The sequence below is a fragment of the Lissotriton helveticus genome, chromosome 1_2 (genome assembly GCF_964261635.1).
Source record: "Lissotriton helveticus chromosome 1_2, aLisHel1.1, whole genome shotgun sequence".
NCBI lineage: Eukaryota > Metazoa > Chordata > Amphibia > Caudata > Salamandridae > Lissotriton > Lissotriton helveticus.
The window spans coordinates 97,719,193-97,732,472 of NC_136058.1; the positions used below are offsets into that span (position 1 = coordinate 97,719,193).

Below are 13,280 nucleotides of genomic sequence, written 5' to 3' on the forward strand. Positions count from 1 at the left end.
GATTTCCTGGCATCGTCCTTGAAATCATACAAGAAACAGTCTGTTTCTTTAACTTCCATATCTAATTTAAACCTCTTCGCCACCTTTTCCATGATGTCATGGAACCCTCCAATGTCTTGAGGAGGGCAGGTGGATGGCAGTGGGTCAGGCGACGGGGCCGATGGCAAGATGTACTCATTCCATTCCTGCCCCGAAGCATCATGAACAAGTTCCCCTTCTTCAGGTTGTTCATCCTCATCGGATTCCGTTAGATCGTCTCTTATAGTAACCACTGGCGGTGATCTCACTCCCTGCTCTTGCGTGGAAGCTTTTGCCTTTGATGGCTGTGCAGGAGCTACCGGCGTAGCTGGTTGAGAGGCGTTTGCCTCTGGGAACCGACGGTAGTAGTCGTTTATCATGAATCTGAGGTCAGATACAAGAGACACTGGTATAGACATTGTGTCCTGTCGTACCTCCTCTCGCGATTCTTCTTGATTGTCCTCCTCTTCATTATACTCAAGTGTGTCTTGGAACGATTCATATCTGGAAGAGTGAGGTCTGTCCTTGAAAGAAAATACCTCTTCTTCGTCTGTGTCTTGGCTCTTTATTTGGAGCTGTGAAGGACTATAGGCGGCACCTGAAGATTCCTCTCCATCTGAGTCTTGTTCCAACAAAGAAGATGGTGGAAGAGGTGAAATCTTCGTCCATGATGTGAATTCCGCCGATTTGCTGATAGTCGCCGAACCCTTGGATGATTGAAAAGACCGGATAGAAATCATAGTCTTCGACTGTGGTGATTTGAAAGCTTTTGCCGTTGACAGAATGATTTTCGTCGACGGGACCATCGTCGACGAGGCCCCCGTCGACATCCTCGTCGTCGAACCTGTCGTCGACGTCGTCGTCGTCGTCGTCGACGACGACGACGACGGTCTCTTCGTCGACGGGGTAATCTTACTCGTCGACGTTGTTGTTGTCGACGTCGTCGACGTCGACGCCGCTTTAGATCCTGTCATCGACGAAGCTGTCGTCGTCGACGAAGTCGTCGTCGGCGGTGCAGTCGTCGACGGAGCTGAAGACTTTTCCACAGATTTTGAAGCAAAAGTGAGGGAACTGGTCGGTGGAGCAGACCCTGTCCCTTTCTGATCTGACAGCTTCTTCAGAGGAGTAATAGGAAGAGATGACGTTGCCTTATCTTTAGATTTACTCTTCTTAGGCTCCACTTTCTCCTCAGAAATAGAGGCCTTTCTCTTCTTAGGTGTCATTTTTGCAGATTCCTCCCCAGAATCTGAGTCTGAGATGGCCTTCTTCTTTTGAAGCCATAACAGCAAGCGAGCCTCTCTGTCTCTAAGGGTTTTGACAGAAAAGGTTCTACAGTATTTACAATCCTTAGCCACATGCTTAGGATGAAGACAATATAGGCAGTCCTTATGAGGGTCTTCAGAGTATAGCCTGGCCTTCCCACAGGATCTGCATGGCCTGAACAGCCTCTTTTTAGAGCTTTCAGCCATAATGCGGAATATAGGCACACAATACCTTAATCCAGTAGTCAGGATGTAAGAAGCAAAAGGTCAAAAGTTCACTCAGGAACAGAAAACTGAGCAGAGCTCAGGGTGACTCCTTTCTCACACGAAGGCGGTTGGAAATCTGAGGCAGGAAGCTTCTGCTGGGGAGTGTGAGGGCAGGGCAGCAATGCTGATTGGCTGACTTTTGGACCAAATAATGAGATGGTCTGGTTACCAAATGCTACAGTCCCTATGGGATTTTCTATGCAGTTTTTTCTTCTCTATGATACTGCTTTGGTCATTCTGTTACCGTGAGACTCCCACCATGACGACGGGGAAGATACAAGCATGTGAATCTATGAAAGATGTAATACTGGAGAATGTTAACTTACACGGCTGTATCAGCGCACACCTGAAGATTTGTGTGAAACACCTCAAATTCAGCAATGTGCACAAGCCATAGGGGAAACTTGCGATGCATAGGTTTGCATATTTTGTGACTCGGGCCTTTACCGTTTGACAAGGTGGGGATCACAGGATGATGACAGTCTCGGTGTCCTCACTAAAGAATAGACAAAAGATGTTATGCAGAGGATAATTATAAATAATGTGGTTTTAGAGGTGTGTAGGGGTCTTTAGATTGCGGAAGTAAGAGAAATGCAGTATACTTGAAATAGTGGATAATGGGTAGCAGTGGCGGTGGATACTTTGAGATGGTGGGTGATGGAGGACAGTGAATACCTTGAGATAGTGGGGGTGGAGGGCAGAGGCGAGGGACACCTTGAGACGGGGGTACTGAATCATACAGCACAGCAGCGCAGCAGTGGTAAAGGAACAGTGCTGAACGCAGCGCCCCGAGGCCCCCTACCTGTCTCGGCGAAGCTGATGATCTCGGAGGTCTGCTGCTGCTGGTCCGGCATGGACGTGTCGTGCCCGTCCAAGTTGGGGATCTCCACCCGGCCGTCCTCGCGCACCTTGATGTGATCTTGCATGATGTTGGGCCGCTCGGCATCTGCAGCTGTCTCTGGATTGGCCGCTTCACCGCCTCCAGGAAGCTCTGGTCCAGCCGGCCCGCCTCCTCGGGTGTCCTGCTGTGAGGAGGGCAGGGGGAAGCCCTGGGGGTCCGGCGTGGGGGAGCCGGCGGCGCACAGCAGGCAGACCAGCAGGCAGGTGAGGGATCCCTCGGCCATACTATCCGAGGCAGCGAGGAGCCCACTCCTGGCGGCAGCCTCAGCGAAGGAGCAGAGGGCGAGCAGGCGACCCGGCTGCCCCAGGAAGCAGGAGTGAGGCGCAAGCCTCCTCTGGGGGCACCATGTGGGGGAGCTGCAGCCCCTTCCACTTCTCTTCCTGGTGCTCCAACAGTGTCCCAGTGAGATATTGTAAGCAAGAACGTGACGTGAAACGGGCACTTCCAGCAAAAGTCCACTTGAGGGTATTATATTATTGCATGTTAGTTTCCAATGTGAGCAAAAGTCCGTTCTATGATATTAAAAATTGTACTTGCACGTCCTCCCTTCTGAGGCACACGTGAAAACCTACGAAAAGAAAAATAGACAGCTGAGGCTAGAAGTGCCACAGATGCAAATCCACACGGACGTAGCCTTTCTCTTCCCCCGACTTCCTTCTGCTGTAAAAGGTTTCTAATCTTTATGGGGCAGGCCCCAAGAAGATAAAAAATCTTTTACAGCAGAAGGAAGTCAAGTAAGCCAGTCTGAAAAGGACGGGGCTTAGAGAGAATGAAGAACGTCACTAAGAACTCTTCTCCAATGGCTGGTCACCGTTTGGGACGCCAGCCAATGGAGAAGAGGGGCGGGGCTTAACCTCGCTAGTGAAAGTTCCTTTATCTGATCAAGTCTCGCCAGCTCGACTACGCATGTGCGCAGTCTTTCTCAGGCTGAGACCTAAAAAGGACCTGTTCACTCCCACTTATCACTACACGGTATGCTGCCACCACTTCGCCTGTGCTGCTTTACTACTGGTGACGGAGGTAGCCTCTCAACGCTATGACACTAGCGATTTTGGGTGCCCTTATGGTCCAACAAAGTTACAATCAGTGAGATGGGCCTACGTCCTGGCGCAAATGCATGATCTGCGTTTGCCTATGACAACAAAATCAGCATTAGGTATCCAGACATCAATACAGTTGGGCACTCAGGGCAGAGGTGCACATCCGTTACCATGCAGAGGACTTTTCTGCCCCAACAATGATATTAATAATTTTTGTTGGATTAGAATATCGTATCAACAATGTTTAAGAGAAAACGTGTCCAGATCGAGATAGAAGAAAGAGCACAAGTTTATGACAACTTTAAAATGGTGGAAGAATAGAGACGCAAGAAACAGTAAGTGATGCTTAGTGTATTATAAATAGTTTGGAGTTTAGTGATGGTAAACTCTTCAGAGGGGGGAAACTACCTGGAAGTTAGTCCACATTTGAATTATGTCAGTGTATTGCAATTAAAACACAATTATGAAGGGTTTTAATGTGTCTTTTATAGCCAACGCTAAAACCATACCTCAGGTAGGCCTCATCTCCATTGTTGTAAATATGGATGCTGTTTCATAATGTTCATTGTGTGTTTATATTTCTCACCTGACACTACACGTAGCAAAATGTGCACTGTTTATTTTGCATAAAATGTTAATCTCCAAGAAACCACAGAGGGAACTTTTTTTACTACTTCCCAAGGCTCTTCCTGCTATCACACTGTATTGAATTAATTAATTAATTAATTAACGTAACGTATTTGTTCTGACATCTCCTATGATATCAGGTTAGTAGGAGCAAATCAATATTCACGTAATGGGTTAGTGTTAAAATTGTAAAATTATAGGAATTAAAAAAAAACTATTGTGATTTGATGAAATAATTATGCTTTTCCATCATTTTCTACGGTGAAATTGACTATACAAATCATCAAATCTGGGGTGAGACAGAGGGACATTTTGAGACTCTGGGCTTCTACTAGGAGTGCTTTCCGATTTTCTATTGATTTGCTGCACATTTGGAACAATCTATTTTTCTCGATTTTCTTCATTACTGCATTATTCATGTAACTAGTATCCTTCATGGCAACTGTGCACAAGCCCTGGAAGGTGGAAGCTCATGGCAAGCACATAAACCCCTCTTGTTAAGTGAGAAGGGGTGATGTCAAGCCCTACTGCTCCAAGTAATCACTTGCGACCCCCACTCTGCACTGATCAATACCACATACATTTGGAAATGCAATAAAATGTAATACCTTATTTTCTAACACAGACGTGATCCTCGTATCACTCTTGTAAGTGTGGACAATCATAGTTTGATAAGCATCCAAAACTTTGGCTTCGCCTTTCGCAATGACAGATGTGCAGATGGCCCTGTTAAGCTGCTCATTGCTAGACTCCAGACTGACAACTTTGATTCGTGGCTTGCATTTTTCCGCATAGACATCAATAATGAAGGGACAGGCCTGTTAAAATACAAAAGCATCAAATAGGTAAAGTCAACATTGTTGTTACAGTACGTACCTCAATTTTAAAGACATCGGTGGAATCTAGGAGTCTGTCTCTAGTGACAACTTATAAATGTTATCTGCAATAACAGATTAATACAAACCCTTTATATCCTATTCTTTGCGATATAAATCCATCATTATATTAAAACCATGTGGAAAACTAACTGGGAGAGGATTTATAGACTACAAATTGAGATCTTATCTACCTAGGAAAATGCAGTATGAAATAAACATGTCCAGCACACTCCAGATTTAAAGTAATGCTGGGCGTAGTTTGCGAAGTAGCGCTTCGGGAAGCTACGCAAAGTGCACTTTGCACTACGCGAACTGCGTAGTAGCATGTTCCCACTGTGCAAGATGCCGTTTTCAATGATTGCACAGTGCAGACAAGCATCCGGCACTGTGCAATCATTGAAAAAGGCATCTTGCGCAGTGCGAGCTGTAGTTTTCTGCTGCTCGAGGAGATTTTTCTTCGAGCGGCAGCTTTCTCAACGCGGACTGGTAGTTTCTCATCGCGAGCTGTCGCGAGCATACCCGACCACTCGCAATGAGAAACCAGACCTCCCCGCGTTGAGAATCTCGCAGGGAGATTTATTTTCCACGCTCGCGATCGGTAACTTGATGTTGCTGATCGCGAACGAGGAAAAAGTTGCCAGGATGACATTTTGCCTGCTCGCGGTCGCCAACTTGACGTTGAGGACCACGAGCAAGCAAAAAATGACCGCTGCACTACGCTACGCGTGTTCGCACTGTGCTACGTGCAGTTCGCATAGTGCGAAGTTGCGCAAACTTCGCAAACTACGCGTGGGTAGCGTAGTGCTTTGCCCAGGCCTAATTTAAAGGCGATAGAGTCAAAATCTGACACAAAATTTGGTACTGTGCAAAATACCTGCTTCATATCTGTTCTGCCTTAATATCCTCTGACACTGAAGAGGTATGTTCACTGTCTGAGGTAATTTTACCTATGTCTAATGCCGATGTAACTCCAAATGCAGGATGTGGGCGCAAACCTTTTCTTTAACATGTGGGTCGGAGAAGCTTCAGCGGGAGCAGCGCAATACATCGCTGATGTCGGTGCAGCTCGTAAACCATCCGGCAAGCGCATCTGCCCCAGACCGAAGATTATTGGGTTCCGGCATGTCTGGCGATCGCCTTTAGACGGTTGGACAACGGACGGGCCCCGGGATTGTCGCTGGGGGCCGCCAACACGATCAGAGACGATACGAGGGGGATATTTGCTTGCGACTGTTGATTCAGACGGCTGGTAGCTGTGAAAGAACCCCAATCCCAAGAAACATAGGAAGAGGTGGCCGGAGGCGGGCCCACCATTTTGTTGGGTGAAACCGCAGTCGGCTAGAGAGACCCGCGTAGAGCCCGGGCCCAGCGTACCATTTTAAAAGTGGAGCAGTAAGTTGTGGGAAGGACCAGCATAAGGAGAATCAAGGCTGAGGGATTAACTCTGTCACAACACCACAAGTGGCTGCAGAGCGATGGCATACATAGCAGAGCAATATAAATGAAGCAAGTTCGTGGTGTACACATTGCATTGGCGCATGGGTGCGATTACAGTGTAACCGGGCGAAACATGATTACTATGCTGATTCTGATATCCTAAATGTGAGGTGAGCCATCTAAGAAAGCGCGGCCGCCTAACCCTATATTTATCGAGGCGGACAGCAGGAGACCGGCTTATAGAGAGGCTGTGGCTGGAATAATTGCGAAGCAAGGGACTGCCATCAAAGCGCTGACCTAAAACTGGTACAACTAGATGTAAGCTATCAGCCATAACCTACTGTACCCGGGAGTGGTAAGCGGTAATACGACCTCGACCCAAAGGCATAATACACAACAACAGGAGACGGACCCCCATATTGTCTACAACAGCCGGAGATGGTCGGCTCTGTCGCAGCATAACCCGGACCCAGCGGCGATAGCAAGGGGGAAACTTCTAGGGCCACACTACTAACGTGCATGGTGGAAGAGAACAACAGAGGAAAACGACTGTTATTGGTCAACGGCAGGTACGTGTAAAGGGGTGCAATCAATCTACAATAAGATCCCTATACCTGGGACGATTCATACATTTGACTGACATGAGTACACATCACTCAGGTTGTGTTTTTTTTAAAACATACCAGACTAGACCCCCTGCTATATATCGCAGTGGGGTATGGATTCTCTAATGTCTTATTGTCCCCATAATCTACTGTTCCGAAAGGGTTACTGAGTTCTCAACTCAAACAATATCCAAAAAAATATCCAAAAAATGCCTGCCTTCTTTTCTGGCAGTACATACACCCACACTCAACCACATGTGCACTTAACTGAGAAAAAATGTGTGGTAGAACGGAAGGCACCTCACGGGCGAACAACCCTCGGGGATATTGGCAGATGTTACCAACTCAATGCCCCTTTCTCATCATCGGTTGCCTTCCAATCCCAAACGAAAACAAATTTGTTACAACACATAAAATGAAATGCGTGTGAAAGGTGCTACACAAAGAGTTTTACAACAATAACTCAAGAATGTGACCAAAAGGACAGAGTGACATAAAATCAGCAGACACACCCACTCAATTACTTTATTCTTCGTATTAGTGTGAACTGATGAATTAAAAAAGAGGTTGGTAGCTTAATATCGCCTACCAGTACCTGATACCGACATGTTTCACTGCCCCAATAATTTCGGCAGATTCATCAGGGTATTCAACACTCGGTCACTGCACCAATTTTAGAACATCTTTTTTGGACACTGTTGAGTTGAGACACAAATAAAAACCAGAGACACACCCTGTAGTCAATCTGAATAATCAGGTTTCCACAAATGAGTAATGGTTACAAATATATTTATAATTACCCCAGGCCAGCATGGGCATCTCATACCGGCTGACCGAATCACACTCCGATTCGTTTAAAGTCGATTGAAATATCAATCTATGAGGAGTGAACAAAAAAAGTTTTTTTGAAAAACCCACTTTTTGAATAAAAATTCAAAATAGTGCGGCAGCGCTCATTTATATCAGTTGATATGCATTCGTATTAGGACAAGGGGCAAGAGGCAGCAATCACCAGATGTTATCCACCGGTAGAGCGAAGCTTCCCGGAAATATGCAGTAAAATTCTTGACTCATAACACCCAATGCGTAATATCATCAAAGTTTCATTTATAAAACGGGGAGTGCAGTGCCCATCGCTTAACTACTCAATTTCTTGGGCAATCACTCGTTACTGAATGTGACTGCCTAACCCACGCCCCTGCTCCACGCGTCTATCTACACCCCCACTCCTCACCGTACAGCGCGGAGCCCGGACCATACATCATCCCAGGAACACCGGGCGTTCACTGGCGTCTGTATTTAAAGCTTGTTCTCCCTACGCCGTTACCGGCAATGTCCGGTCACGTGTTGAGTCGCGCATGCGCACACGGGTATATTCCAAGATGGAACAAGAGCGCCATATTGGAATGGTGCCGAGGATCAACTTCCTACTTAGCCAACTGGTTCCAAGTCTTCGCCCTAGTGCCGCCAACCTCCTGCAGTGAACCAACCCACATACTTAATTAGTGTATGATGTAATGAAATATGCTGTGTACATATACATACAAATGATTGCCAGTACAAGCCTAAGTAATATCCTCGTGGTGCCATTTCAAAGTGAAGTAACTGGCCCAGAACTGTAATCGGTAAGGAAACCCAGGCGGAGATTTAGTGTATGATGTAATCAGGTGTGCAATATAATTCCAACCTGGTCTGTGTGCCGATGAATTCGCACGATACCAAGACAAGCCTAAGCAGTGAATACCCAACGCCCTCTCAAAGTGGAGTCACTTACCCAGAACCAAGCAGAGGAATGCAACCCTGACGGGAGTATATTTACAAGTATATTTACAACAAGTCATCCCTGGGAACGTACCCAACCCAAGTGTGTGATTATGATGTTATAGTTCAAATCTCTGGAGTAATGGGTAAAGATTCAGAATAGAGCCAAGATTCACCAATCAAAGCATGTGGGTACACCACTCTCTTGGATTAAGTTTAATGAATTGTATAGCGTGGTAAAATACCATGCAGGTGCATTCAAGACAGAAGACATCCAAAGAAACACGGGAGGCACTCCGCAGCCCCTAGAATTCCTGGCCGGGCAGCCAGGAGCACCCACCTAAACTGAATGGGGAAGAAAAGGTGTTATCCTGACTTCTCCATGTAGCTGTATAACCCTTACAGATCTACTTAACTCGGTTCCACTCAATAATTTCGTTCAGGCCAACGCTGTCACTACGCTCTCTGTATATCCATCTTGCTTCCTTACTAAGCAACGCTGTTTCCATATTCTGTGGATTTCCTTTTACTACCTCTAGCACAGTCCATGTGAAATCATGTTTCTCTTTGTGGCAGTGTTGAACCAACTTAGTAGTCAGTTTACCCGCCCTGATCGTGCTGAGGTGTTCCTGAATGCGCACCTTGATTTTTCTCGTAGTTAGCCCAATGTACTGGAGGCCACAGCAACATAGCAATCTATATACCACATTCGTGGTGTTACAGTTGCTAAAGTGGTTAAAAAACCACACCTTCCCTGTACTCAAGGTTACACTATTGCTCTTCTTAGTTAGGGGGCAGACCGAACATGTCCCACAGGGATAGTGTCCCTTAGGTAAAGTAGTCAGATCTTTCTTTTGTGGCACCGGGGTGCGGGTGTGAACTAGTTTGTCTTTTAGGTTACCTGCCCTCTTGAAAGCAAATCTGGGTGGTGGCATATGAAAGTCTTTCGTGGATAGCAAGTTCCAGTGTTTTCTGATGGACTGCCTGATTTTGGTTGCCATGGGGTCAAATGTCATAACCACCGGCAGGCAGTCTCTTCTCTCTTTATTTGTATGTTCTAATAGGGCACTCCGAGGTGTATTTAGTGCCCTTTTTCTAGCGTTCTTAACAACTTTGCTGGGATATCTGCGCTGCACAAGTTTTTTTGTCAGGTCATCTGATTGCTCCAGAAACCCACCCGTACTGGAGCAATTCCTCCTGTATCTAAGGAATTGGCCCACTGGATGGTTGTCGCGGAGGGCTCTAGGGTGGTACGAATTGTACATAAGAAGTGAATTCCTGTCGGTGAGCTTTTGGTGCACCCTGGTATTCAGTCCACCATCCAGGCCAGACTCAATATCCAGGTCCAGATAAATAGCACTTGTGCGGCTATTAGTCCACGTAAACTTCAGGCTCTCGTCTTGCGAGTTGAGCCATGTCAGAAACTCCCCTAGAGATTCTTCAGTGCCTGCCCAGATGCAGAGCACATCGTCTATATATCTCTTCCAGAGGCAAATGTGCCGCTGGAAGGGGTTGGTATCAGGATAGACGATGTGCTCCTCAAATCTACCCACATAGATGCATGCCAAGCTGGGGGCCATAGTGGCCCCCATAGATGTTCCAGAGGTTTGAAGGTAGATTTGGTCCTTGTATCCAAAGTAGTTCCTTGTTAATGCGAGCTCAACGCATTCCATAACGAATGATTGGGGAACATCATAGGGCCACTCGAGGTCCCCCAGTGCGCGCGCTGCTGCCACCAACGTAGCGTCCTGGGGGATGCTCGTATACAAGGACTCAATATCGATGGTGACAAGGAACTGGGTACTTGAGTCATATGGAGTCTTTTCCAGGATGTTCAACACGTCGGTTGTGTCCTTAATAAAGGACTGTTGATTAACCACCGACTCCCGGAGGAAATAATCCGCATACTGTGAAAGGGGCTCCAACACAGATTGTATCCCCGACACGATGGGTCTGCCGGGCGGAGGGCGAGTAGGTTTATGAATCTTCGGTAAGATATAAAAAGCCGGAGTCCTGGGGGTGTTATTCACCAGGAGCTCCGCTTCTTTTACCGAGATCCATTTGTTAGTTTTGGCTTTGTTGACCATTTCTCGTATGGTTTGGAGTAGTTCGTCCACCGGATCTTTTCTAAGGGGTTTGTAGTTAGTGCGGACATTCAACAAGCGGAGCACCTCTGTCTCATAATCCTGAGTATTAAGGACCACTACCGCACCCCCTTTATCCGCTGACTTAATTGTCAACGAGAGGTTTTTTTCTAAGCCTCTCACTGCCTCCCAATCCTCTCTCGTCATGTTGGAGTAGTTAGAACGTTCCTGGGATTTTTCAAAATTCTCAATGTCATTGAGCACTTTTTCTTCAAAAACAGATACTTCAGGGCCAACGGCGGACCCAACAGGACAGAAGGTAGATGGTTTCTTCAAATTAGTGCCTCGAAATGAATTGAGGTCTTGCTCATTTTCTTTCTGGGCGAAGAATTTCTTAAGTTTGATTTTTCTCATTGTTTCATGAAATTCCACGCGGCATTTAAATGCATCATGTTTCGGCGTGGGAACAAACTCCAACCCCTTGTTGAGTACTCTATCTTCACTAGGTGTTAAAATGTGATTGGATAGGTTAACTACAATGCTCTCGTTTAGTTGTCCGTTCGTCCCCGACTGCGGGTGACTCTGGGTGAGAATGTCTGCCATTGGGGTGTTGAATTGCCTCTCCCTCGGCCTCGCCCTGTGGCACCCCTCCCCCTGTTGTGGTTGGATCTCTGGCCCTGCTCTAAAAAAAGTGCGATCCTCACCACTGTCATTTCACTACAGGTCGAGAATCATTGCCATTGGACGGTGTTGGTGGAAGAGCCAAACCTGTAGAAGGCAGCAAGAAAGGCTAAGGCTGACTTACCTACACGCCCGGTCTCAGAGCTACCAGTGGAGGGCACAGCCGACTGGTGCGAAGGCTGAACTGCCACCGATAAACTTCAGCGACCATGGGCAAGCCAGACACATGACAGCCCCGGTTCAATTATGACAAAAAGACCAACAAGTCGGCTGAGAGTGACACTGGCCACCAGGATCATAGGGATGACGCCACCACCAGTCAACTACCGGAAGAAGACATTCGGACAATGTTTAAAGAGCTGAAAACAAGTCTCCAAGGCATAGACTTAAAAATGGATTCGCTTGCGGAGTGTATGTACAGGATCACTCAACGGGTGGAAAAGCAGGAGGGTCGATTGAACGTACTGGAAACGAGAGTGACGGAGACTGAGGAAGGACAGACTGATATGGACAACAAAATGAGAGAAATGGATGGGTGCTGGCTGTTATCAAACAGAAGAACAAAGATTTGGAAGCTAGGTCAAGAAGAAATAACATAAGGATCACAGGAATTGCTGAAACGAAGGACATTCAAAATATGGAGCAATATGTCGAAACTATGATGAGGGACCTTTTCAGACCCGACCTTTCCAAAATGTTTCTTATTGAAAGAGCGCACCGGACTTTAGGCCCTAGACTGTGGACGGGCGCACCGGCAAGACCAATACTGGTGAGAGTGCTCAACTACAGAGATCGGGACACGATACTCAGACTGGCCAGGGAAAAGGGTTCTATTCAATATCAAGGTAACAACATTGCAATGACTTCACATTTCAGGTTCAAGTGGCCCGCAGGGAATTTATACCTGCAAAGAAAATCTTTCAACAGCTTGGGACCAAATATGCTCTGCTATATCCTGCCAAGTTACAAATCCAGGGACATGGCAAGTCCACCTTCTTTACGGACGCGAAGGCAGCATTGTCATATGAGAAACAAATGGCGAAAGAGCAAAAACAACAGAAGATGGCAAGTCAAGCACAGACAGAGAACAATTTAATTCTTGATTTGACAGGATGGCAGGGGGGGGTTATAGCTTTAGTTCAAATGTTTAGGCATATTGGGTTGAATTATAAGCTTTATTTGACTATAAGATTACATGCATAACGGCTTGACATTCGCTGCCTGCCCTATGGGTTGTTGGCAAACAAAAGCTGTGTATTAAATCTTAAAGAGATGTGCTGCCGGCCCCAGGGTTGTAGGCAAATGGATGTGTAAACTGTGAAGTATGCAATAAATCTTTAACATGGCTAAGAAATCCTAAGCATCTGAACCAATGGAACAGGAAACAGAAACGCCACAAAATGTTGCATTAAACGAAGCCTAATTGTGTTGAGAGAAGAGATTCAACAGACAATGGAATGCAGCACTTTTAGATCTAATAATTTATGAAGACTGAAAAGGAGCCTGAGATGTGCAGGATTTGAAGCATTCTCTTTCTAAGTTGAAAATATTGCATACAAATATCCTTGTTCACAAACAAATATTGTAGAATCTTTTCTCAATGAAAGTCTGAACCAGGAAAATGGTGACTACCAATCATATATTTACCTGGCCAACAAAACCGTAAGAACATAATATTCCAATTCTACATTTTAAACTCACTAGCTGGCAAAGATTGAA

At 46.2% G+C, this 13,280-nt stretch overlaps 1 protein-coding gene across 1 annotated transcript in view; it reads right to left on the reverse strand.

The window, feature by feature from the left end:
- Window positions 1-13,280, reverse strand: part of EFCAB7 (EF-hand calcium binding domain 7) — a 317,322-nt gene that overhangs the window by 55,110 nt on the left and 248,932 nt on the right. The window contains exon 12 of the mRNA XM_078669291.1: window positions 4,724-4,933. Within this exon, the coding sequence (XP_078525417.1) occupies window positions 4,724-4,933 (210 nt within the window). The remainder of the gene's footprint in view (window positions 1-4,723; window positions 4,934-13,280) is intronic.